General features: G+C 55.1%; 1 protein-coding gene across 4 annotated transcripts in view; it reads left to right on the forward strand.

Moving 5' to 3' along the window:
* The window catches only part of CAPZB (capping actin protein of muscle Z-line subunit beta), a 137999-nt gene that overhangs the window by 60394 nt on the left and 52404 nt on the right, over positions 1–25201 (forward strand). For all 4 annotated transcript variants that reach the window (XM_069579224.1, XM_069579225.1, XM_069579222.1 and 1 more), the window contains exon 2: positions 5824–5913. In XM_069579224.1, coding sequence (XP_069435325.1) covers positions 5824–5913 — 90 coding nt within the window. The remainder of the gene's footprint in view (positions 1–5823; positions 5914–25201) is intronic.

Consider the following 25201-nt stretch of genomic DNA (forward strand, 5'->3'; position numbering starts at 1 on the left):
GAAAGAAAGCCTTGCTGTATTTAGTTTAAAGTGTGTGTGTGTAAATAATAGAGAGTTCAGTACTGCTGGGTTTTGAGCTTTTTGAAGGTGGCAGCACCCTCTGTAGTCCTCTGGGACTTGCTTCCCCAGCCCCTCTCTCATTCTGTTTCTGGGGCCACTCATGTTGCTTGTAGCTGTGGACCAGCCATGTTTTCTTCATCCTCTTGAGCTATTTCCTGTTTGGGCCTCTTAAGGATTTGGGATGACTCCTAAGCAGAGGGCTCCAGTTAACTATAATTTAAAATTTTTTTGCAAGCTGTCATTAAGTTTTCCCATGTTGGTTGGCTTTATGGGAAGCTTTTTAGTCATTTACTAATTTAACGACAGTTAGACATCCTTACTCCTTGGAAGGAAAGTTATGACCAACCTAGGCAGCATATTGAAAAGCAGAGACATCACTCTGTCAACAAAAGCCCGTCTAGTCAAGGCTGTGGTTTTTCCGGTGGTGAGGTATGGATGTGAGAGTTGGACTGTGAAGAAAGCTGAGCACTGAGGAATTGATGCTTTTGACCTGTGGTGCTGGAGAAGAGAGCCCCTTGGACTGCGAGGAGATCCAGCCAGTCCACCCTAAAGGAGACCAGTCCTGGGCGTTCCAGGTGTTTACTATTTGGAAGGACCGACGTTGGAGCTGAAACTCCAGTGCTTTGGTGAAGAGCTGGCTCATTTGAAAAGACGCTGATGCTGGGAAAGATTGAGGGCAGGAGGGGAAGGGGACGACAGAGGATGAGATGGTTGGATGGCATCACTGACTCAGTGGACATGGGTTTGGGTGGACTCCAGGAGTTGGTGATGGACAGGGAGGCCTGGTGTGCTGTGGTTCATGGGGTCACAAAGAGTTGGACACGACTAAGCGACTGAACTGAAGACATCCTTAGCCTTAGAAATTTGTAGTGAGTATTTCCTATTGAGATTGTTGGGATTGATGCAAAATACAAGTTAGACCATTTTGCAGTAATATTTTAATGCCTCCAAACTCAATGCAGTCAGAGGACTGTCCAGAAGGAAAGCCTTCATGCTACCGGCACCTCGAGGGGTGGGGCTGTGGTCAGTGCACTGGGGTGGGGGACATGTGAACAGGCTCCTAGGAAGCATGAAAACAGGTCTTTTCATGTTGACCTTTTCTGGTCAAGTTGTGTTCCTTTTTCTAAATACTCAGCTTCTGGTTAATCCCTTCTGAACTTCCCATTATGTCTGAATTAAAGATTCAGTGTAGCTAGGCTTATATATTTCGGAGAAGGCAATGGCACCCACTCCAGTACTCTTGCCTGGAAAATCCCACGGATGGAGGAGCCTGGTAGGCTGCAGTCCATGGGGTCGCTAAGAGTCGGACACGACTGAGCGACTTCACTTTCACTTTTCACTTTCATGCATTGGAGAAGGAAATGGCAACCCACTCCAGTGTTCTTGCCTGGAGAATCCCAGGGAAGGGGGAGCCTGGTGGGCTGCTGTCTCTGGGGTCGCACAGCGTCTCTGGGGTCGCACAGAGTCGGACACGACTGAAGCGACTTAGTAGCAGCAGCAGCAGGCTTATATTTAAGAACTGTCCCTTGTTCTTAGGAACATTGTTAATATCTAGGTGAGACTATTTTCAAATACCAGACATTTTAGGGTTATGGGTAGTCTGTCAGTTAGAATTGTACGTAAAATGTTCTGTGTGTGTGCAGTTTTCCGGATTCTTGGCTTTAACCAGAGTCTGGGAGTTTGTAATTCCCCAGAACAATTCTTCTAAGCCAAGATCTCTCCAGCTGGGCATTACTGCCCTGTTGGGTCAGGTTGTTGGGGTCTGTTCTGTGCATCGCAGGATGTTCATTCAGAAGCATCCTGGGCGCTTTCCCGTTAGGTCCCCTCCTGCACAGTGATGACAGCTGAAAATGTCTCCGTACGGTCCTCACATCTCCTGGGGGGCTGTGGGGAGGGCAGAATCAATCCCAGTTGAGAAACGCCGGTTTGTTTTTTTTTAAAGAGCGCTTCTAGGTGTGCGGCAAAGGTCAGCAGGAGATGCAGACACACCCTGGGCCTCTCCTGCTGTGGGCGTCCCCCGCGAGAGTCAGAGCTGGCGCGCCTGCCCTGCATCCCCATCACTCAGGATCCATGGTCTCCATTCAGGCTCACTCTTGGTGGCTGTGCATCCTGTGGGTTTGGACAGATTTGAAACGACACATCCTCCTGATCCCTGCACACAGCACAGCCAGGCAGGCAGCCCGTGTGTGTGTGTGTGTGTGTGTGTGTGTGTGTGTTTTCCACTGAGTCATGTCCGACTCTTTGTGACCCCATGCAGGCTCCTCTGTCCATGGGATCTCCCAGGCAAGAATTCTGGAGTGGGTTGCCAGTTCCTTCTCCAGGGGTCTTCCCGACCCAGGGATTGAACTCACATCTCCTGCGTTGTAGGCAGATTCTTTGCCACTTGAGCCGCCGGGACGCCCCGAATGAGAGCTGCCTGCCGTTATCGCCACTACATGTAGAGTATAGTGTCACTGCCCTGAAATTCCCGTGCTGTGCTCACCCCTCTCTCCCTCCCAGCCCCTAGCAACCGCTGGTGTTTTTTTGATTGTCTGTGTAGTTTTGTCTTTTCCGAAAGGTCATAGCTGGACTCACACAGTATGTACCCCTCCAGAGTAGCTTCTGCCACCTGGCGGGCGTGATTTGTCTCCCGCATGCCCTTTCATGGCGTCATCACACCCCTTGTCTGTGTTACCACAGTTCCTTTATCCACTCAGCTACTGAAGCTGTCTTGACTGCTTCCAAGTTTTGGCAATTATGAATAAAGCCGCCATAGACAGTTGAGGGCAGGCTTTCGTGAGAACATTCATTTCCAGCATGGTTGCTGGATTGTGCGGTAAGAGTATGTTGAGTTTTGGAAGAAGCTGCCAAGCTGTCTTTGGAAGTGGGTGCGCCGTTTGGCGTATCCTCTGACAATGGATCAGAGTTACTGTGGTGCCACGTTCTTTTCAGCTTTTGGTGTTAACAGAATTCTGGATTCGATCCATTCAGATGGATGTGTAATAGTATCTCATTTTGCTTTGTCTTTCTTTGGTGACGTGTGATGTTGAGCACCTTTTCAGATGGTGCTAGTTACCATCTGTGTGTCTTCTTTGATGAGACATCTGTTAAGGTCTTTGGCCCATTGGTTTATACTGTTTAACTAGTTTGACTTGATTGATTTAGGGTTTTCTCTTCTTGCGTGGCCAAGGGAGTACAGAGCTATTTACAGCGTTTTGAGCAGCTAGCTTCTGTTGAGAACAATAGGAGAGACTTCTGGGTTGGCTTGAGTGGGGCAAATGTTACAAAATATTTTATTTTAAAATATTTTTAAAAATTGAAATATGTGTTTGCGTGCGTACACAAGAACACTGCTAATCAAATATATACTAATACGTATTATGCATTTCACAGGTAGTCTCTAAATCATCCTGACAGCTCTGTGAAGTAGACAGTGTCCTCATTTTATGGATTATCAACCTTTAAAAATAAAATAGCTGGTTATTTTACCAGCAAAATGGACTTATTTGGGAATTGCAAAGAATTACAGTTCAGGAAAAAGAAGCAAAGTATAGCAAACAAAGGGGAGGAACCTTACTTTATAGAGAAAAAGGAGGAAGTTGAGAAGGGGTGCTTAGAAGGAATGGCCGTTGGAGGGAGGGGAGAGTTCGGGGGCTCGAGGTGGTGATGTCTTCCCCTGGGCTGGACAAGGAGAAATCCTCTTTCCTCCTGGAATGCAGGGTCCTCTCTCCCAGCTGGAGTGTGTCATTGGTGGTGTGTGTGTTGGTGCCTGAGAGCTCCCCCTTCTGGCCGTCTGGCTCCATTTTAAACGTAGCTCCCTTTCTGACCCTTCACAGGGTGAATAGACGTCCCTAGAGGTTAAGAAATTTGCCCAAGGTCCTAAGTTAATGAATGGCAGAACAGAGCACTGAGTAGAGGTCGGCAGCGTCAAATTAGTTTATGTGTGTGTTCTTGAGCCTAGAAGTACTGAAGTGTCTTCCACGTTGGTGGGCCAGACGCGCATCCGGGGGCTTGGCTGGCATAGAGGGCCTGGCACACGGGGGGAATACCTGGCTGCTGGGAAGTCTCACTAAGCAGAACAAGTGTGCATGGTTTCTGGAGTGTGCGTAGGTCTCTTTGCGGAGTACAGCCTGTTTGTCGTGTCTGAGTTCTCGTTGATAATCTTCTTGAGCCAGGGGCCAGGGGTTTTGTTTTGGTTTTCTTTTTTTTACAGACAGCCTGCTGTATATGCTGTATCGATTACCTGGGAGGGAAACTGCCTTCAGCTAGCACATGCGTTATGTCTCTGCGGGTATATAAAGCGGGTCTTTGTCCCACAGCCTGTTTGTGGTTGATGTACATGGAAGTGCAGGTGGTCGGATTCAGAGTTTATGTTTTATTACTGTCAAATGTAGCGTTTCCAGGATTACCTCGTGTAGTTTATAAAGATTCTGGAGCTTGTTGGTTTAGGGCTTTCAGAACTCCTGAGACGGGTCTGCGCAGAGCAGATTAAGGCTGCAGATCAGATGGCGCCTCCGGTTGGTTGTGTCGGGGGCCCTGCCTGCCTTACTTGCACTTCCTAGCATCACATGTGGTAGTCTTCGCTGTCTTCCCAGGCCCGCAGCCCTGGCTTCCTTCTGTGTGAGAGCCCACTGCGCACTGAATTAATGGCTTGCACTCCCCGGTCTCACCCCGGCTCAGTTCCTGGCTCCCTCCCTCCGCGGCTCATTGCTCTTTGCCGTGCCTGACTCGGTGGCTCAGCGTGTGTCCACAGCGTGAATGTTAGAGGCTCTCAGTGTGTGTCCACAGCGTGAATGTTAGAGTTTCTTTCTTTTGACTGTGCTGGGTCTTCAGTGCATGCGGGCCTTTCTCTCACTGCAGAGAGCAGGGGCTGCTGTCCAGTTGTGGAACGCGGGTTTCTCACTGAGGTGCCCTCTCTTGGGCAGAGTGCAGGCTCCGAGCACGAGGACTTCATAGTACGGCTCCTGGGCTCCAGGGCACAGGCTCAGTAACTGTGGTTCACGGGATTCGTTGCTCTGAGGCAGGCGGGATCTTCCCGGACCAGGGCTCGAACCTGAGTCTCCTGCATTGGCAGGTGGATGCTTTACCAGTGGGCCATGAGGGAAACCGTGCTGTATGAATATTAAATGAAGAGATGAGTATGAGAGCGAGAGCAGTCTTTATCCTCCTGGCCCTGCAGAGCGCCGACCCCAGCTTACGCCCTTGTCCACCTGGCCAGCGGGAGGGAGCTCTTGGTCTGTTTTGCAAGGGCCTGGCGCCTGGGAAGGTAGGCCCAGCCTCGGATGAATGACTGCAGCCCTTACATGTCGGCGCGCGTCTTGTTCTTTGCTTTTTTTGTCCTTGGCTTGGAGCTCATCGGGCAGCCTCACCTGGTGACATGTCCTGGCGGTCACGACCAGGTGACAGCAGAGAATAAAGCCTGACTGCTCCTTGAGCCTTTTCACGGCAGAACCAGTTAGGGGCCCTACGGCTGCCAGCCTGTCGAGGTGGAGAAGGAAAGTGCGCGAGACTTTGAGATGTGTGTTGAGCAGGGCAGCTTTCCGAACCCCTCAGCCCCCTTCCGCAGATGTAACTATCTTTTGAATCCTCCACTGGAGACGGATGCTGCCGTCCTGGAGGGCCCGGCCGATCTCCCCCCAGGAGCCGTGGCAGTGGGCCCGCGGCAGGCCTGTCTGCTCTCAGGATACCTGGGCAAGCTGCAGCTGTCGGAGCGCCTTTGAAACAGGGGGTTTTGGTGTTTCTATCAGCAGAATGACTCAGACACTCCTGTTTGTCTTTTGGCAGAGTGATCAGCAGCTGGACTGTGCCTTGGACTTGATGAGGCGTCTGCCTCCACAGCAAATCGAGAAAAACCTCAGTGACCTGATCGATCTGGTAGGTGCCTTGTTTGTGCGGTTTCCTCTGGGGTTGGGGCCATACTAGGCTGCCTTATACACCTGTTCCACGTGGAGTTCAGACCACACAAGACAGCTCCCCCCCCCCAGCTAGACGCCGCCGCTGGCTTACGAGGCTCCTCCGGAGAGGGGAGGACTTTCCCCTGACTCTCCCTCTTCCTGCGCTGGCTGTGCTCATAAAGCCAAGATGGGGACCCTGAAGCGAGCACTGCGCACCCCATCCTTCAGCGGCCACGCTTCCGCGCGCTGGACGCTTGCAGTTAGGCTCGGGAGGCGGGGGCCGCACGCACCCCGGAGGACCTGGCTCCAGGCTGTGCTAGTCTCTGCCGCTGTGGGCGTTTCTCCAGCCAAAGCAGGACAAAAATCCAGCCTCCCAGGTGCCTCAGTGGCTTCACTTCTAGCTTGAAATGGCACAAAGCACAAAACTGGGCTTTTAAAGAGCTCATCACATCTATTTTTAAAATATTTATTTGTATGAGAACAAATGATACAGAAGGGAACGTTTTTAGACAGACACTTTCTGTATTGAAAAATTTCTTACTCTTTAGCATGGGAAACAATGCAATTTCAACATGAGATCATCAAGAGTGATTTCCCTGTGGTCCTCTGTGGAAACTTTTGGGATTTTGTGACAGTATTGATTGGAGTGGAATGTAATTCTATTTAGATTTCTTCTTTGATTAGTAAAACTGTTTTAAAAATATTATATGCATGCACTTAACTGAGATATCACAAAATGATTATTTTGTAATGGGATTTCAAGATAATTAAACACGTGTATCTTTTAAAAAAGCATTTGTTTATTCATGTATATGTACATACATTGAGCGGCTGGTCTCAGGATGATGCCAGAGAATCACTGGCGCCATAATGTTATTTGAAAATGTTTAAAGTGTTAAAAAAAAAAAACCTATGAAACTGTGAGAAATCATGCAAAGAAGTCAAATAAGATCAAGAGACAGCTGAGGTACTAGATCATTTGGCCGGTGGGTTCTGGCCCCGGGTGGCAACCTGAGCCCACCCCGATCAGCCCCTGTTCTTGCCACCGTGTCCCCTCAGCTTCTCAGAGGGATGACCAGTCGCCAGCTGTTGCTCATCAGTTAGATGTCTTTTAAAGGTAGCGGCTCGAAAACTTGTTCATATGCTGTGGCGATGTCCTTAGTTCCCTTGTATGCGTTCAGAACCGTTTTACTGGGGAAGGATGTTACTGCAGGAGACTCAGGCCATTCATAGATGAAACTCTTGCCAGCAGTCCCCAAGGTCCATGGTGCAGCTGTCAGTCTATAGAGACACAGGCTCCAAGAGAGAGGCAGCCGTGTGGACAGAGGCGAGCTAGTGGACGGACCTGTGAACTTGCTGCTTTTTCTGTGTAATAGTTCTGGAAGGAAGGAAGGAGAAGGGTTCTCCAGGAAGAGAGCCGTGATGAGAAAGCCCGCTCCTGGCGCTTGTGATAGAAACGGGGCAGAGGTGGCTAGAAACGGCGGCAGGTCCTGGCTGGGCAGTGCGTCATTTCAGGTGAGTGTGAGGGAACAGAGGCTGAATTGAGATGCATACAAACCCACCATGCGCTCGGAACCGGGGTCCCACACCCGGCACCCGACAAGGGCCAGCTGCAACGCCTGGGCAGCCTTGGTGTGCAGACGAGGTCTGGCCAGTGCGCCCTTTGCTCCTGCTGCTTCTTGCCCAGTGAGCTCTGATTCTCTGGGGCTTGTTTCCAGATTTCTCTGGGAGTGCCGTACATTGGGAGTTCTATGTGAGAGATCCTAATTTTTAAACATTGGCTCAGACATGGCATAGGCGTGTGAAATGTGAGTCAGAGAAACGGTCTTTGTTGGGAAATGATGAAACATCAAGTTGGGTGGGTGGGAGGTGTCCTTAGAAGCCAGCAGGAGGGCTTGGATTTGACGTGGCATCGTCACCATTGCCCCATCATCACCACAGCCTTCTGTTCCCTCACGCTCATCTGAAATGACTCCTGTCCCTCGTGGGCAGTGCGTTGTACCGAGCGCTTTCTCTGGCATGGCCTCGGTTACCTCTCAGCAGTCCTGTCAGGTCGCAGCGCGAGAGGCAGGCTGGGCCGAGCTGCATGGCTTGTTTTCCTTGGAGAGCTCTAGCTGGCCAGCCGCTGCCCGGGGTAGGCAGAAGCCATGGGTAGGATCAGGCCCCTCAGCCGGTCGGCTCGGAGGCCACGCTGCTGCTCCTCCGCTGAGCGTCACGCTCTGCCCGGCTGCATGGCGATGCAGCTTGCAGTTGAGTTACTACTGTGTTTTGGGAACAGAGCAAACGTGGAAGTCAGAGATGATGGGCAGGTTTTTCTCAGTAGAGTCTTCTTGGTGTTTCCCGGGCTGTTTTGTTCTTATGGCAGCTGGAGTGTTTTCCTACAGCTGTGCCCTGTCTCAGCGGCGCCCTCGTCCCTGCCGCGGAGACGTGCATGTAGCCGCTTTGCTGGAAACCTGGTCAGTGGGTTCCTGAGCTGCGTAGGCCGGTTCTCCTTGGGCTCAGCAGGGAAGTCGCAGCGCTGATGGTGAATGCAGGAGTGAGTCACACGCCACCCTTGGCCTTGGCCGGATGACAGCCCGCCTCGGGGGTTTGGAGCCCCTGACGGGCCACTGGGAGGAAGCGGCACCCCAGAGGTCGCTGTCGGGGCTGTTCTCCCACCTGCAACGTTATCTGCAGAAGAATGACTGGAGAAGGGACGGGGGCGGGTGGAGGTGGGGGTCAGCAGCTAATGTTCGGTGAGCACGTGCTGCGTCCCCAGGACTGAGCTGGACACTAGTTATTTCATCTAATTTCCCAAAAAGAAAAGAGGAGAAAAGGGGGAGTTTTAAAATTCAAACCGCTGGGAATGCTCCCTCAGCCAAACCTTACAGATCATAAGCCTTCGTCATCTGAGCCAGCGACTTGAGTGTATTCCAACTGTTTATAAACTCGTAACTGTATATCGTAATATCTGGTTCATGACTAAGCTTTTCAGTAGCGTCGTGGGCTCTGCCGTTGGCCTCTTTATGTCTGCGTACGCGTTATACGTGGGCTTCCCTGGTGGCTCAGCAGGTAAGGAATCCGCCTACAGCGCAGGAGGCCCTGGAGATGCAGGTTCGATTCCTTCGTCAGGAAGACACCCTGGAGGAGGAAAATGGCAGCACAGTCCCAGATTCTCGCCTGCAAAGCTCCGCGGACAGAGGGGCCTGCAGGACCACAGCACAGTCCCGGACTCTCGCCTGCAAAGCTCTGCGGACAGAGGGGCCTGCAGGACCACAGCACAGTCCCGGACTCTTGCCTGGAAAGCTATGCACGCGCACACTGATTTTCACAGTACCCCTCCAGTGTACGTGGGACCGCTCCTCCTTTACTGGATGACTTAAACTCTGAGGGAGAAGCAGGGTGGTGCTGGGTACCTTTACTTCGTATTGCTGACACCGCAGCCACAGGTTAAATGTCGTGCCTCTTCCTCATCTGTCTGTCTTACCTCTTTGTAGGGGAAATGTTAAGTAATTAGTGATCTACAACATTTAAAACATAGACTGTATTATGGAAAATCATGTAAACTTCACATAATGAGAAACAGCCAGAGACTTGAAGCTGCTTCCTGTGGGCTGGCCACTCGGGATGCGCAGTTCGCTGTGGCCCACTGCTTCACTAGGCACTGGGCTGTGTGGGGCCAGCCTTTTATTTAAAAAAAAAAAAAAAATTTTTTTTTAACATGCACCATCCTTTAAGTTGCCTATTTGTTACAACATTGCTTCTGCTTTGTGCTTTGGTCTTTTGGCTTCAGGGCCTGTGGGGTCCTAGCTCCCTGACCAGGGGTTGAACCCCCCCACCTCCTGCAGTGGACGGTGAAGGCTCGACCACTGGACCTCCAAGGAAGTCCCCCGCTCCTTTTTTAATCTGAAGTATGATGAATGTCCAGATGGAAACGGAGCCTGACTTTGCACTGAATTAGGGTCTGATGAGGCATGCCTCGTTAAAACTCTACTGACATGCTTCAGAAACCCGTCCGAGGCCCCTGCCTTGCACTGTGATGGATTCAGAGCACTTGGGCAGGTTTTGTAGGTCCTGGGAGTTACTTCTTTGATTGTTCATCTTTCACCAGTGCTATTTCTCTTCCATTTCCCTGGGCGTGACAGGTCTGTCTGTGTTTTGTTCTGTTTTTTGCTTTTGTTTTCTTTCTAACTGGGTGAGCAGAATCCCTCCATTCTTATTAGTCAGTCTGTGCTGGGTGCAGCGCTGTGGCCCTGAAATTCACTTGCAGTGTTAGCTCCTCTTCAAAGCGGTAATTGAGGAGACTCGCCCTGTCTTGAGCCCGTCTAGAAGCCGTGCGTCCAGGCCTTTGTTCCCTGTAATCTGGGATCAGGCAGACGTCCTCAGAGCCGCCATCGGCCTGGCCTGGCGTTCATCACAGCCATTCCTCCCCAGCTTACCTGCCCCCAGTAATGACGGGGAGGTGGTGCTGTTCTCAAGAAAAGCCTCCAGCTCTTGAGACTGAATGTTGGGATTTGCCAGCATTGCCCATGAAGGGAATGGCCTCGCTTAGATGTCGGAGCCAGGGAAGGGCGGGGAATCCATCGGGTCCACCACGGCCCGATTCCCGAGGAGCATTAAAGAGACGTGGAGGGTGCCTGGCAGCTTTGGGCCGAGGCAGCCCGATTTAGCATGCCAGGTCGCAGGTCGGTGTGCTTTTTTCTTTCCTCTGTCTGAGCTTTTGCTGCCTGGGATTATGATGCGTGCTCTGATTGGTGGAAAATGACCTTCCTTTGCAGATGGCCAAAGCATCATTTTGTTACTTATTAATCCCATTGTGCTCGAGTGAAGCCAGCCAGAAGCCATGGTTAAGCTGCTTCAGAAATGCCCGTAGGTCCATGTGGGCCGAGAATCACATGACGTTAAGATGGTCCCTTGGCTTTCTCAACTTTGACCTTCTATGGCTTTACTCTGCACGCTGGCAGCAAGCGCCGAAACTTCTCCACTGGGGTGTATTTTGAGCCCTGAGCTGAGGAAGGAGTTTGTTTCTGCAAATTGGCACCCAGCAGGCCAGCCGTCCTTTGCCTTTTTAAGAGCAAACCAAAAATAGACCTGAATCTGTTTAACTAAGCAGAAACATCTTTGCTTGCAAATGTCAGTCACCTCATTTTTTAATTCCTCCTCCCTCCTTTGCTTATCGTCACCCAAAGGTCCAGCTCTTGGGTGTCCCCAGACTGGATTTACTCCAGTGAGGGGTTAAAGCACCCAGGCCATCCCACTCGGTCTGTGAGTTAGAGGTACAAGGGCCTGATGCTCTGACCAGGGAGTTGAGAACTTGACCGGTTTTCATTTCAGCATATTTCCTCTTAGCAGCCAGAATTGCCCTCCAGAAATAGAAGGGCAGCCTCAGCAGTACCTACACTTTGAGCAGCTCACAGAAACGGGCCACTTGTAGATACGAAGGTCCATGGGGAGATCCCACTTGGCAGATTAGAAGGCCGGCATGCGCAGGGCGCACCTCAGCATGGGCTCCGTGAGCCAGTGGGTGGAGACCTCCAGCTTGTGTTGGCCAGGATGCTGGAGCCACGCTCTCACGCCTCTGTGATTAACATTGAGGCTGCTGTTGTTATTTAACAGTCACTAATATCACTGATTATCTATCTATCTGACCTCTGCTACATGTTGTTAGTTTTCAGTCTTTAGTAGCTGAACCCATGAAATCTGGGAATGGTTTTCTGTCCCCAGGAGATGAAGCTGAGCCTTCCTTGGGACCTCGAGGCCAGGCGTGGCCTGCTCCATCTGTGGTCAAGACTGACCAGGCCTCCTGTGTTTTCTGCGTGCCTGGATTCCCCGTGATTGTCGCTGCTTAAAACAGGCCCACACCAGGGTGCTTTCCTCCTTTATCTCAAAGACGGTATTTAAATACGTCTGCTTTCTGAAGCAGTCTTAGACCTAGCAGGGGAGGAGGGAGTGGGTTCAGTCAGCATTTCGTGAACACTCCCTGTGAAGCTCACACCGCGCAGCTCGGGAAGAAGTGTGCCGCCTGTATTTCTCAGCTTCTCTGTCACGGGGAAGAAAAGACGCAGGGATCCTAGAGCTGGATCCAAAAGAGGGACAGTTTCAGATGGAGCTTCTCGCCCCTTTGGACTTGACCAGCTGATGAGCTCTGAGGACGCCTGTCCTGAGTTGAGGAGCCGAGTTCTTCCTGTAAGCATCTGACCTCCTGGGTGCCACACGCCATTCTGGGTGCCGCGGGTGCGAGATGAAAGGCCTGGCTCTGCGGCGCCAGCACTTAATCAGGAATTCAGGCGAGGTTTTCTGAAAGGAGGACGGCTTGGCCGCGCCAGCTTCGCTCCCTGTCTGTCACGCACCCCGGCAGGCACGGTCGTGTCTTTGCTTCTGAGTAACAGCGGTCCTGGCTCTTCAGGGAGCTTTGCGCTCTCTTCTCCCTGGCTGTGCTCTCTTCTCCCTGGCTGTGGCCACCTCCCCTGCCCCCCCCCCCCCCCCCCCGCCCCCCGCACCGTCCCTTAGGTTCTTTTCCCAAAGTTTCCCTGACAAAGGATTCCTGAGGAGAGCAAATATTTACATACCTCTGTAGTTTTGAGGGCAAAGCCAAAAGTGGCCGTCTCTAGCAAAGAATTTTGTTTTGTCTTTAAAAACAATTGCATTCCAGTTCATAACTTGCCCACATGCAAGACATTTTAACATAAAAAAGAATGCTTTCTTCACCAAATCCTTGAGTCCAGTTGGTGTTCCGGGAAGTAGGACACCCCTCCCCCCCGCCCCCGGAGCCCCTCCTCCCCGCCCCCGGAGCCCCTCCTCCCCCGTGCTCAGGAACCTTGTTTGGAGATGCTCAGCGGGGCCTTTTGGCTGGGCCTCCCCACCGCATGTAGGTTTCCCTGCTGTGGGGGGGGGGGGGGGCCCGAGAGCCAAGGGGAGGGGGCTCCCCTGCCTGGAGCCAGGGCTCCATAGCTCCGCAGGCACGGAGGCAGGGAGTCAGCCTCCACTCAAGCCTTGGCAAGTGGCTTGTGGGTTTCTGCTGGAGGTAGGGGCACTGGGCTTCCGCTCTTGCCTGTGTCGTGGGGTCTACAGGAAGCGTTCTCTCCCCAGCCGGTGCTGTCTCTGGAGCCCGCCCTGGGGAAAGAATGGACGAGGGTGCTCTTGCAGGGACCCCACCAGCCTGATGTTTCTGAGATTATCCTGAGCTCTCCTTCAGGAGACTGGTGCTGCAGGTCCCTTTTACAAGGGGAAAAAGCATTCCTGCCAAGGGCCTCCGGCAGGATTTTAATGAACTCCATTCCTTGCAAAGTTGTGGTGAGCCTTTTCTTACAAGTGTTTTTTGCTTGTCGAATGGCCTGCAGCTGTAGTGATGAAAGCAAGGCTGAGGGAAAGAGCAGACCCCAGACTCTGGGTGCCCGGTTGGCCCTCTGTTCCCTGCTCCAGACCGCGGTGGAGGTGGCCCTTCATGACTCCAGCCTCTTGCCGAGACGAGGACCCCGCCACCTGATGGTGATTGATGTCAGGATGAAATGGCGTGATTTACTTAGAGGAAACGGGGCTTCCTGGGGGCACTCCTCTGATTCCCCCATAGGGATGGCTGGAAGTTGCTTGGAATTCTGATGAGTTCTGTTAGGTGCAGACGAACAGACCCTCATTTTATCCAGTGCAGGATGGCCTGGATTGCCTCCTGATCATGCCGTCCAGAGCCTTAGAACTTGAAACCAATTAAAGGAGAAGAGCACAAGGCCCCGTGCTGTGCTGTGGGTGTGCTCACAGGGAGCAGAGGGGTCTGCCAGGAGCCGACTCCAGGGAGCAGAGGGGTCTGCCAGGAGCCGACTCCAGGGACGCGTCCCGAGCATTCTGGAGCAGCCGAGGAGGTTACCACTGTGTCCGCGGGCTTGGAATTCTCCGAGCTCGGCGACTTGAAAGTTAGGGACCTCCCGTCTGCTTTGGTGTCAGCCTCCGAGTAGTATGCTTCTGTTAGACCATAAAGGGCAAGACGGAAACTTTTTGGTTTGGTCTCAGATTGAGAATCTGACCCCCGTCTTGTCATTCGTCATAAGACCTTTTTCAGCGATGACAGAGGAAAATGACTCGCCACAGTGGAGGTCCGTCAAGTGTCAGGAGCTGGTGGAAGGGCCTCGCTGTTAACAGGTCTCCCCCGTTACCGCGTTTCGTTTCCACGGCCGCTCTGTGAGGCAGGTGGGAGGGACCGCTTTTACAGACGAAACCGAGGCTGTCCCAGCACCCGTGAGCCCCGGGCCTGAGCCGCGACCGAGGGGAGGGCAGAGCCAGGCCCCGCTGTTGATTCTGGTGTGTTGTCCATTGAACTGCTGCCTTTAACAAGGAAAACAGATCGTTTCTGACATGTCCTCTTAAGGCCAGACCATCTCCTACAGTGAAACTATGAAAGTTACTTGTGATGGGGGCAGATGGACACCATGGAACGTATAAGGACCTCAGGAAAAAAAGACCCTTAGAATCTATCTTCTGCTGTGAAGCCCCTTCAGACTGGGATGAGCAAGGAAAGTGCTGCCCCATTCTGCCTGGGCTGGCTGTGGGGCCCACTGCACCAAGGTGGACGCTTCTATAGGAGATCCCCTCATCACCACACACACACAGATACACACACACACACACACAGCTGTGCTAAGGTGGACACTTCTTAGACGGCCCCATCCCGGCACACACCACACACAGATACACACACAGATAGACCCACACACACAGCTGTGCCAAGGTGAACGCTTCTTAGGAGATGCCCCCACCTCTACACACACAGACATACACACAGCTGCGCCAAGGTGGACACTTCTTAGGAGACACTCCCACTCCAACATACACACACACAGAGCTGTGCCAGGGTGAATGCTTCTTAGGAGATGCCCCCACCCCAACACATACACATAGACACAGCTGTGCCAAGGTGAACACGTTTATAGCAGACGCCCCCACCCCGGCGCGTGCGCACACACACACAGCATTGTGCGCACTGCAGACAGAGCGCCCCTTAGAAAGCCGTCCTGTGCGCGCGTGCGCGCGCGCACACACACACACACACACACACACACAGCATTGTGCGCGCTGCAGACAGAGCGCCCCTTAGAAAGGCATCCTGTCGAAACCCGAGCAGTGTGGCCCTGTTCTCTAAGCTACTAAAGCAGGCCTAAACGTTTTAGGAAAAGCAGACTCTTGCCCTGCAGGAACTAAAGGGACAGGTCAGTAAAGCGACTGCCTTTAAATCGAAGGTACCAAAGTCCACGCTGGCGTAAACCGCTTAGAGTGCAAATGACGCCAGGGGGTGGGAGGGCAAGATCCCACTGGTGACAGCGGGACAGCGTGGCGCTCTGGAGTGGGCTGCCCTCGGGGGGCAGCAAGGCCAGAGCACAGGCGGCCCACCGCTCAGCACAGGCCCCGGGATGTAGGGACTTAGGGTGTGTTACAAGCGATAGTCACGCTTCACTGCGAGAAACAAGTTGATCGTTCAATAAAATTGCTGAAACAGCTAATAGTTGTGAAGGAAAAGAAGCTAAATATCTTTCGCAGCGCGTCCTCACACTCCTGATGGACTAAGGAACCAGTATTACATGAACACAAGAGAACCGGGGGGTGGAGAACAGCAGTGATACTGATGTTGGGAGTTGGGGGGAAGGCCTTCACCAGGCACGGAAGCTCATGCCAGTGTGATGGGCTTGAAATGTGCAAATTTAATTTTAAAGTTTCAACAAAGTGAAGTTAAAAGGCAGAGAACAAACTCAAAGATAGCTTGTAGCTTCTGGCAGGGAATGTATCTCCTTAACTTTTCAGAAAACCTCTTCTGAGGCTGTTCCGTCCCCACCTGGGAGAAGCAGCAGCAGGGGCTTCGGCAGTTTGTGGTAACCGAGGAGCGAGGCTGTGAGCCCAGGCAGCCCAGGGTCCTGCACTGCTGCGCCCTGTTGCCCCCAGCAGTGAGAACACAGGGACAGCGAGATGCCACAGAGGAGGCGGGGCAGAGGCCTCGTCTGCAGACAAGACGAGATGAGCTGGCTGGGAAGGCCCCTGCCCCACTGAGCCTTCTTCTGCTCAGGGCATGGTGCAACTTACGCCTGCCCCAGCTTTCGTGACATTGCTCAGCGCCCTTTGGTGTTGAGTCTCTTGAGGAACAAAGACAACGAGCAGTTGGAGAAACGTGGCGTACTCTTAATTACCTTCTAGAAGCTTCTCCCCATATTGCCACATTTAAAGTTCTGAGAAGTCCTGCAGTTGGAAAAAGAAGAGCCCTCTCTCCTTTAGCCCACCGCCCCTCTAACTTACCGTCACGCGCTCCAGTGTGGAGAACACGGGCCTCCTGGAGGGCTCGTGGCGTGCGTGCGAGACACACTCAGTCGCTCAGCCGTGTCCGGCTCTTTGCGGCCCCGTGGACTGTAGCCCGCCAGGCTCTTCTGTCTGTGGGATTCTCCAGGCACGAGCACTGGAGTGGGTTGCCGTGCCCTTCTCCAGCATGGGAGATGGCCTGGATCTGGGTCCTTTTGGGCAGCGGCCCTGCGCGTGGCGTTTGGCACTTCCGCAAATCCTGGCTCTCCTGGTCGTGGAGCTCGTTCGGTGGGCGGGAGGCAGCGCCGCGCCGTGGAGCAGCCCTGTTGGCCGTCAGGGCCTGCGCTGTGCCTTCGGGGGCCGCCAGCTTGCCCTGTGACCTGCAGGGGTCTCCGGCTCCCCCTCTGAAGCGGCAGCTGGCTGGTCTCAGGCTGAGCACCTGGGCTCCGTCACCCAGAACTAAAAGAGCATCCCCGTGGACACCCTTGAGTTGATGTCACTGCTTTCCGGGCCCCCTCTGCTGGCAGAAGAGGCACCGACTTCCCTCAGCTCTGTGAGTCTGTAGCCTGCCCCGCCCCGAAGGCTGGTTCTGTGGAGAGAGGCAAGCGACATCCGCTGGCCGCCTGTCGTCCGGCAGAGCCAGGCTGGCCAGACCTGGGGCCCGCCTTCCAGCTCCGAGACCTCAGGCAGCTTCCTTTGCCCCCAGAGCTGCTTCCAGGATCCTAGGTGGCAGTGAGAGCCTGCATTCCTGGGGCCGTCGTGAGACCTGGGGTCTCCACGAAGCGCTGACGTGTGCAGAAAAGGCAGGTGCTTGGAAAGTGCTCACTGAGGCTTTTTCTTCCTTCACTGGCTTCCTCGGACCTGCTTGCTGACCCCCATGTTCCGCCTGCCTGGTGGCTACGCGCTCATGTTCCAAGCAACCTGTCTGGCTGTTTTCACAGGTGGAGACCGCCCGGGGCCTTGACCTTCAGGGGGCGGGGGTTGGGGGGTGTTACGAGCCAGTGCCCAATCGCAGACTTGGTTGGTCTCGCCTGGAAGGGAGGAGGTGCCGTGGCCCCCGCAGAGGCACTGAGGGTGGACTCCCCCCGCCTCCGCCTTCCCCAGGCTCCCATGTTGGGGTCCCTGCACAGAAAGATGGGAAACGCCGCTGCCCACACCCCCAAGCCCGTGGAGGAGGCCAGGGCCGGGCTGTGGCTGAGCGGCTCCATGGCTGGTGATGGCCGCTGCCCACATCCCCAAGCCCGTGGAGGAGGCCAGGGTCGGGCCGTGGCTGAGCGGCTCCATGGCTGGTGCTGGTGCTCCTCATTCTGCAGGGATGGGGTAGAGTCTGGTAGCCTGCTTGCTTCTCCGTCTGCCCTGGTTGGGGCTGGAGGGCCCCTGGATGGCTGGGTTTCTTCCACACCCCTTGCTCATTGCTCTGGCAGCCATTCTTCCTCCTGCTTCAGTTCCCAGGATGCGTAACTGCTCCTGGTCGGTCATCGTTTGGAGTCCTTTGGAAGCCTGGGGCGGGAACCCTGAACAGTCGTTGGATTGTCCAACAAGGCAGAGAGGGGTTTTAAGGTTGATCTCAGCATCCAGGGAGGATCCAGGTCATTTGGCCCTGTGGCCTTTGCTCCAGGGGAGCCGCCCAGGAGCCCGCCTGTGACGGGGTCTGACCCCTGGGGCCGCCGGGACCAGGAGCCCGCCTGTAACCACGTCTGACCCCCAGGGCCAGCCGCCTGGGAGCACTGAGCCCTCGGGGTCCCTTTGTTTCCAGTGTCCTGCTTTCTCCCACCTGCACTTTTGTCCCCTTCGCTCTTGCAGCTCGTCAAGACTGCTTGTCCCTTGCCCCTGGCTTGAACCCCTGTCTGACCTTTCCCTGCCTCGCCCGTGTGGCCAGCGTGACCCCAGGCGCCTGCTCTCCAGCCTGAGACCCAGTCCCAGCCCTGAGGCCCTTTGGCAGTCAGCCGGCGGCAGTTCTCTGCTCCACGGCTGGTGGCCCCTCAGAGCCTCCCTGAAGCCGCCGCTTGTGCCGGGGGCTCTTTTAGCCTCTCACTGACTCCTGCCTGTTCTCACCCCACACGTGCGTCATCAGCCACAGAGTGGCGTTGGGGGGCGGGCTGGAAGCAGTGCCGTTTGCTTTGCGCTTCCCTCAGAGACGGGCTATTTCGTGCTTCCCTTCTCCCTGTGCCCCACCCACACCCCCATTCGCCAGGCTAAAGTACCCTTTTTTTTGCATATACTTGGAGGTCATGGTTCTGTAAAATTCTTGGTTAGATGTTTTTAGGGCAGCTCCTAGTGTGAGCAGTTGGGTGTGAGTCAGTCGAGTGCCGTGCACCCTGAATGCTCAGCCGCACTCGGCTCACACTCTGAAGGCCCAGCCACACTCCACTCTCATCTCCATCACAGCTTGGCGGCGTGTCCTCAGAGTCTCGAGTTCCCCGTCTAGGAAACGAGTCTGACGACATGGATCTTGAGAACTGGAGATGGTGAATGGAAACCTTCAGCGCAGTACATGGCCTTGAGGGCCTGAGTGGGGTTCTAAGGCCCCCCCCAGACTAGTATAATTGTGATGTGGTCAAGTGCAAGCAAATAAACACCATGCCGGTCTTCTGGCTTTACTCGGTAAGTGTCAGCTGCCAGAGGCGGCTCAAGATGCCCTTACCATTGACCACAAGGTCAGTTTTCTGTAGCCCCATTTTCAGTTCAGTTCAGTTGCTCAGTCACGTCCAGCTCTTTGTGACCCCATGAACTGCAGCACACAGGCCTCCCTGTCCATCACAACTCCCAGAGTCCACCCAAACCCATGTCCATTGACTCGATGATGCCATTCAACCATCTCATCCTCTGTCATCCCCTTCTCCTCCTGCCCTCAATCTTTCCTAGCCTCAGGGTCTTTTCAGATGAGTCAGCTCTTCGCATCTGGTAGCCAAAGTATTGGGGTTTCAGCTTTAGCATCAGTCCTTCCAATGAACACCCAGGACTGATTTCCTTTAGGATAGACTGGTTGGATCTCCTTGCAGTCCAAGGGACTCTCAAGAATCTTCTCCAGCACCACAAAAAAGAAAGCTGAGTGCTGAAGAACTGATTCCTTTGAACTGTGGTGTTGGAGCAGACTCTTGAGAGCCCCATTTTACAGATAAAGAAACTGGAAGCTTCGCCGAGCTGGTCGGAGCCTTGCGGCTGATCAGTAGGCAGCAGGGTTAGGCGCCCCTCCCTGCCTGCTCTGTGCCCCACGGCTCCCCCGAGCAGCTCCCTGCTGTCAGCGCAGGTCGCCAGCAGACGCCGGGCTGGACGCAGACGCCGTCACAGTCGTTAGCAGCAGCAGGATGCTGGCCCGTCCTCACAGAGTGTGGCTGTCACCTTGCCGTGTTGAAAGGACGTCCAGCTGGGGCTTCCGTAGTTCTAAGCCGAGGTGCAGTCGGAGGCGCAGGTGTCCGTGGTAACACTCACACGGTCCCCACGCCCAGGCCATGGCTGCACCCCGCAGTGGCACCGCTGTCCCCGTTCTTTCTGTCGGGGGATGGCAGATGGGGGTGGCAGAGACGCTCGTCCTTCACACGAGTGGGCTTCCTCGCGCTCGCACGAAGGGGCCAGAGCTGCAGGAACGGCGCCCCCCGCTTTCTGTGGGTCAGCAGCCCCATCAGGCCAGACACTTGTTATCCATCAGTCGGACGGTTTGCGGCTGCCCCTCTGCCGCACCTGTTGCTGGCTTCCTGGGCCCATCGCGCTCACAATTAAGGTTCATCAGAGAGCCTGTCAGTCACAGACGCACAGAGCCTGCCCATGAGAGGCCTCACGAGGGGGCTGTGCGGGCCGTGCCCACCCCCGCCCACGGTGCCCCTCCAGACTGCGGGCGTTCGGGGGGCAGGAGGGCAGGTGTGAGCGGCTCTTCTGAGACTCCAGACTTGGGGGTCCCGTGGGCCTCTTCCCTTCTGTGTAACTGAATCCTTCAAGCTAAGGGCAGACTGGATGTTACAGACGGTGGTGGTAGGAGTTAGGTCAGATGGAGGCTTTGGAGTAAGCGTCCGACAGCAGGCCACTCGAGAGGTTCGAAGCCGGACACAGCAGAGATTTAATTAGCGTCAGTCTCCGCGTCCGCTCTTCTGGAATGTACAGGCACCCTTAATTACTGGTGACTGGAAGCTGAAGTAACACCTGGGTTCGGAACAGAACCCTTTAGGAGATTGGCCCCGGGCTGGAAGCGCTCATCCTTCACACAAGTGGGTCTTTCTTCACACTTCACACGAGTGTCCGAGTGTGTGTGGACGGCGGCCGGGAGCAGGGGTGTGGCCCAGGCCCCCAGCGGTGCCCGCCTGCCGTGGTTCCCCCAGCGTCTTCCTGCCTGTTCGCTGGTGCTTCGTCTTCTCAGCCCCGCGTGTCAGGGAAGCCTTGTCTCACATGGGAGGGCCTGGCTGAGGGCTCTCGCGGTCAATGGTGTGCTGTGAATTTGTGGTATTGGCGCCCGGGACCCTCTGGCTTGGAAGCGCCTGTGGGATGGAGCTGTGCTCACCCGTGTCCCAGACTGCGCGGTGCTCGACCACCCCGTTGGAGCTCAGCAGATACTGGTTAATGCGTGTGTGCACGCGTGCACGAAGTCGCTTCGGTCGAGTCCGACTCTTTGTGATCCCATGGACTGTAGCCCGCCAGGTGCCTCTGTCCCTGGGATTCTCCAGGCGAGTATACTGAGTGGGTTGCCATGCCGTTCTCCAGGGGATCTTCCCAACCCAGGGAGCCAACCCATGGTTCTTACATCTCCTGCATTGGCACGTGGGTTCTTTCCCGCTAGGGCCCTCGGGGAAGCCCTAACGAGGCCGTGATCTCACCCACCCCCAAGCTCTGTGAGGGGCAGGGGCATGTGAGGCTCTGTCAACGCTGCATCGTCCGAAGCCAAGACTTGCAGGGAGACCGAGGTGCCTCGTGAAGCTGACATAACTCCGGAGACCACAGCCCCTCATCCTCAGGGCTGGTGCCCCCAGGCGGGGGCAGCCTGTGGAAAGGCATAAGTCACTGCAAGTCGCAAAGACTCTTGGGGCCTGACTCCGCGGCCTCCGGGTGTGCTCTGCACGTCTGGGTGACCTCAGGGAGGCGGCTTGAGTTCTCTGTGCCTCGGCTTCCCCATGTGTGCCGGGAGGAGAAGGACGCCGGCCCCAGTCTCGGTAGGGCGGGGAGCGAGCCACGCCGGGTCAGTGTCCGCCCTGGCTGCCGTGACCACAGGGCAGACCTCGCGGCCCCGAGGACAGCGGGCGGTGAGTGGTGGGGCGGGCAGTCACCTGAGCTCTTGGCCCTGCTCGGGACTGTCCAGCGTCCTTCTAAGGAGGGGGAGGCCTGCGTCATCAGGTTCTGGGAGACGGCGCTTTCTCCCGGCAGGAGTGGGGGGGCTTGCTCAGGACAGTGGAGTCAGCAGACGTGTGACCGCTGGGCACCCAGGGGCGGGGCAGGCCCCAGCAGCACTGGGTGCAGCTCAGAACCCCCAGAGGCGAGTGGAGACACGATCCACAAGCCCAGAGCGGTCACTTTGAGAGAGCACCGCTGCCTCCAGCCAGCCAGCCGGCCGAAGGGGTGTCTGTCCCTGTGTGGAGCAGTCCAGGGAGCCTCTCTTGTGCTGCCCCTCCAAGATCAGCGGTGACTCTGCCAGCCCCAGGCCCTCTGTGGCCGTGGTCCCCCACCTGCAGCCAGAGGGGCCTTGCATGTGCGGTGCTGACCGTGTGTGGCCCTTCCTGACTCCTGCCTGTCAGCAGGGTTGAGCCCAGATGGCAGTCTCCGTCTGAGTACACGTGACCTGGCCCCGTGGCCCCCTCCTGCCTGCCCTGAGGCCCCCTGCTCCAGGGTCTCCTGCAGGCGCCACGCCCTGCCTTGCTGGGTCTGCACTGTCCCCTCACTGGGAGCACATCTTCACGCTCAGCCTAGTGTCCCTGCCCGCCTCCGCTTGGCCCTCACCCACCCCCCACCCCCGCACCTCCCCAGCCATGGGGCTCATCTGTGCTCTCAGCCCCTGAGGATGGGGAGCGTATCTGCTCTGTCCTCCTTCATGGGGCGTGTGGCGGGCACTCAGGGAAGACTCCTGAGGGCTGCAGCTGAAGCTGAAGCCCTGGGGTCAGCAATGGCGCAGTGAGCTCTGTGTCCTTAAAGAGGGGGAGCAGATGGCCAGGAGGCTCTGCTGCAAGGGTTCCCGTGAGAGCAAGGCAGAGTTCTGTGCAAGCGCCGCCCAGGGCACCAAGCCCTCCCTGGGTAAGTGGGTTTCAGGGAAAGCCCCTCAGAGTAGGTGGCACCTGGGACACCGTCCAGTGGGGCGGCAGCAAGGGAGCCGGCCGGGCAGGGCAGGGGCCATGTGTTTCTGCCCCAGGTCCCGCCCCTGAGCGTGGGCCCCGGCTCGGGCCTCACGGCTCCCTGCCAGCACACGGGTGATGGCTGCACATGCCAGCTTCGCTGAGGGCCAGCTGCTGGTCGCTGCTCAGACTTTCTTAGTGGATGAGGGAAGGGCCAGTGATCAGTTGGTGCTGTGTAATTTTTCAAGATTGGAGCCTGGAAACGGGCCCTTTCCTAAGGTAACTCCACGTGCCTCTGCCCACATCATGCCTTGCTAGGAGGCATGGCCTTACTGGCCCTTCCGAGACCATGTGCTTTTCGGAGCTGCCAGCGCCCCCTGCCTCTGTCCTGTTTGACCCGCAGCAACCCGCGACGTCCTGTATCCTGCCAGTCTGGTGCCCTGTTGAGGGCCACCTTTGCAGCTCTGCTCAGTAACAGCTGCTAACCCCAAGGGACCCCAGAGTCAACTTTTGACTTTCCATCTTTTCCTGAGCTCTTGGGCTTTGGTGGAGGAGAGGGGTGCAGAGTCTGCCTTTGGGGCCCTTATTGAGGTTTGGTGACTCTTCTCATACTTGCTGGGCGCCCTCACACAGGGTGTCCTCCGCGGCAGAGTCAAGTCCCGGTGGCCCAGCGCCACCTGCATTGAGTGTCCTCATGTCCTGGAAGGAGAAGGTCAGCGTGGACGGCGGCTCTTTGGGGAAAGCCATCACTTCCGGTCCGGCCCCTCGGGAGTCCAGGGTTCCCTCTGAACAGAGCAGGGGATCCCATCTTCCCATGTGACTGCAGACCATCTGCCTGCGTGCAGGATATTTAAGTCCATTGGAAATGGCTGAGAGTGCTGTGTAGTACACGCAAAGGGAAAAAACAGTTCCTAGGGCGAGGTGGGGCGGCGCGGGAGGGCCCGGGTAGTTTCCCCTTGACTTCTGTTTTTGCCTTAAATCTCCCCTACAGAAAAGCTTTCCTGCGTGCTGTCTGTGGAAGGCACCCCTAAGGAAGGAGAAGGTCCCGCCTGTCTTGTCCAAGACCTGGCGGTCCTCTTTGGTTGCTTTAAGGACCCCTGGGGCCTAACCTGCCTCTTGAGTAATCTGTATGCAGGCCAGGAAGCAACAGTTAGAATTGGACATGGAACAACAGACTGGTTCCAAATAGGAAAAGGAGTACGTCAAGGCTGTATATTGTCACCCTGCTTATTTAACTTACATGCAGAGTACATCATGAGAAACACTGGACTGGAAGAAACACAAGCTGGAATCAAGATTGCCGGGAGAAATATCAATAACCTCAGATATGCAGATGACACCACCCTTATGGCAGAAAGTGAAGAGGAACTAAAAAGCCTCTTGATGAAAGTGAAAGAGGAGACTGAAAAAATTGGCTTAAAGCTCAACATTCAGAAAACTAAGATCATGGCATCCGGTCTCATCATTCCATGGGAAACAGATGGGGAAACAGTGGAAACAGTGTCAGACTTTATTTTTGGGGGCTCCAAAATCACTGCAGATGGTGACTGCAGCCATGAAATTAAAAGACGCTTACTCCTTGGAAGAAAAGTTATGACCGACTTAGATAGCATATTCAAAAACAGAGACATTACTTTGCCGACTAAGGTCCATCAAGTCAAGGCTATGGTTTTTCCTGTGGTCATGTGTGGATGTGAGAGTTGGACTGTGAAGAAGGCTGAGCACCGAAGAATTGATGCTTTTGAACTGTGGTGTTGGAGAAGACTCTTGAGAGTCCCTTGGACTGCAAGGAGATCCAACCAGTCCATTCTGAAGGAGATCAGCCCTGGGTGTTCTTTTAAGGGACTGATGCTAAGGCTGAAGCTCCAGTACTTTGGCCACCTCATGCGAAGAGTTGACTCATTGGAAAAGACTTTGATGCTGGGAGGGATTGGGGGCAGGAGAAGGGGACAACAGAGGATGAGATGGCTGGATGGCATCACTGACTCGATGGACGTGAGTCTGAGTGGACTCAGGGAGTTGGTGATGGACAGGGAGGCCTGGCGTGCTGCAATTCATGGGGTTGCAAAGAGTCCGACACGACTGAGCAACTGAACTGAACTGGAACCCCTGAAAGGCGGCCAGGGACTGGATCACGCGCCTCCTTCTCGGTGAGAGTGTCCAGCAGATTCGAACTTGTCGACTACCCCACTGCTTTACACATTCTTGCCATACCGGAGACCAGGGGAGATCTGCCCGATGCTCCGCAGGCTTTCCAAATCTTTCCCTAATTAAAGGGCCTCCCAGCTGCGTGCATAGCTCTTCTGCCTCAATCTCTCTGCCCTTTGGTGTTTGTGTTTAAAATTCCATCTTTCCAAAATGTTCGCCCCACTCAGCAAGTCTCCTTGAAAGCCCCACTTTTGTTTGGGGGAAGGTTTTGTTTCTTTTGGCATTTATTCCGCCTCCATAGAGAAAGTTTAAGTCTCTCTGGGACTGCCTGTGCAGGTGCTCTGGGCTCGCTTTGTTGTGGTCCTTAGGTCTGAGTGTCAGCACAGTACTGGCAGCGGCGGCCACGCTCCGGTAACCTCTGGGTGAGGGACTGCAGGGTCGTGCTGGCCTCACTCTGGGTAAAATCAACGCGAGAGCTGTGTCCTCGGCGCTTCTGTTCAGCGCGAGTGCCACGCAGACTCAGGGATGGACTTCGGAAGGGTCTGGCCTCGGTAGGGGCCGGGGTGTCAGCAGGAGGCTGCACTCCACCTACCCCGCCTCGTTCTTATCAGCTGGCCCCGG

The sequence above is a fragment of the Ovis canadensis genome, chromosome 2 (genome assembly GCF_042477335.2).
Source record: "Ovis canadensis isolate MfBH-ARS-UI-01 breed Bighorn chromosome 2, ARS-UI_OviCan_v2, whole genome shotgun sequence".
In the NCBI taxonomy this organism is placed as follows: domain Eukaryota; kingdom Metazoa; phylum Chordata; class Mammalia; order Artiodactyla; family Bovidae; genus Ovis; species Ovis canadensis.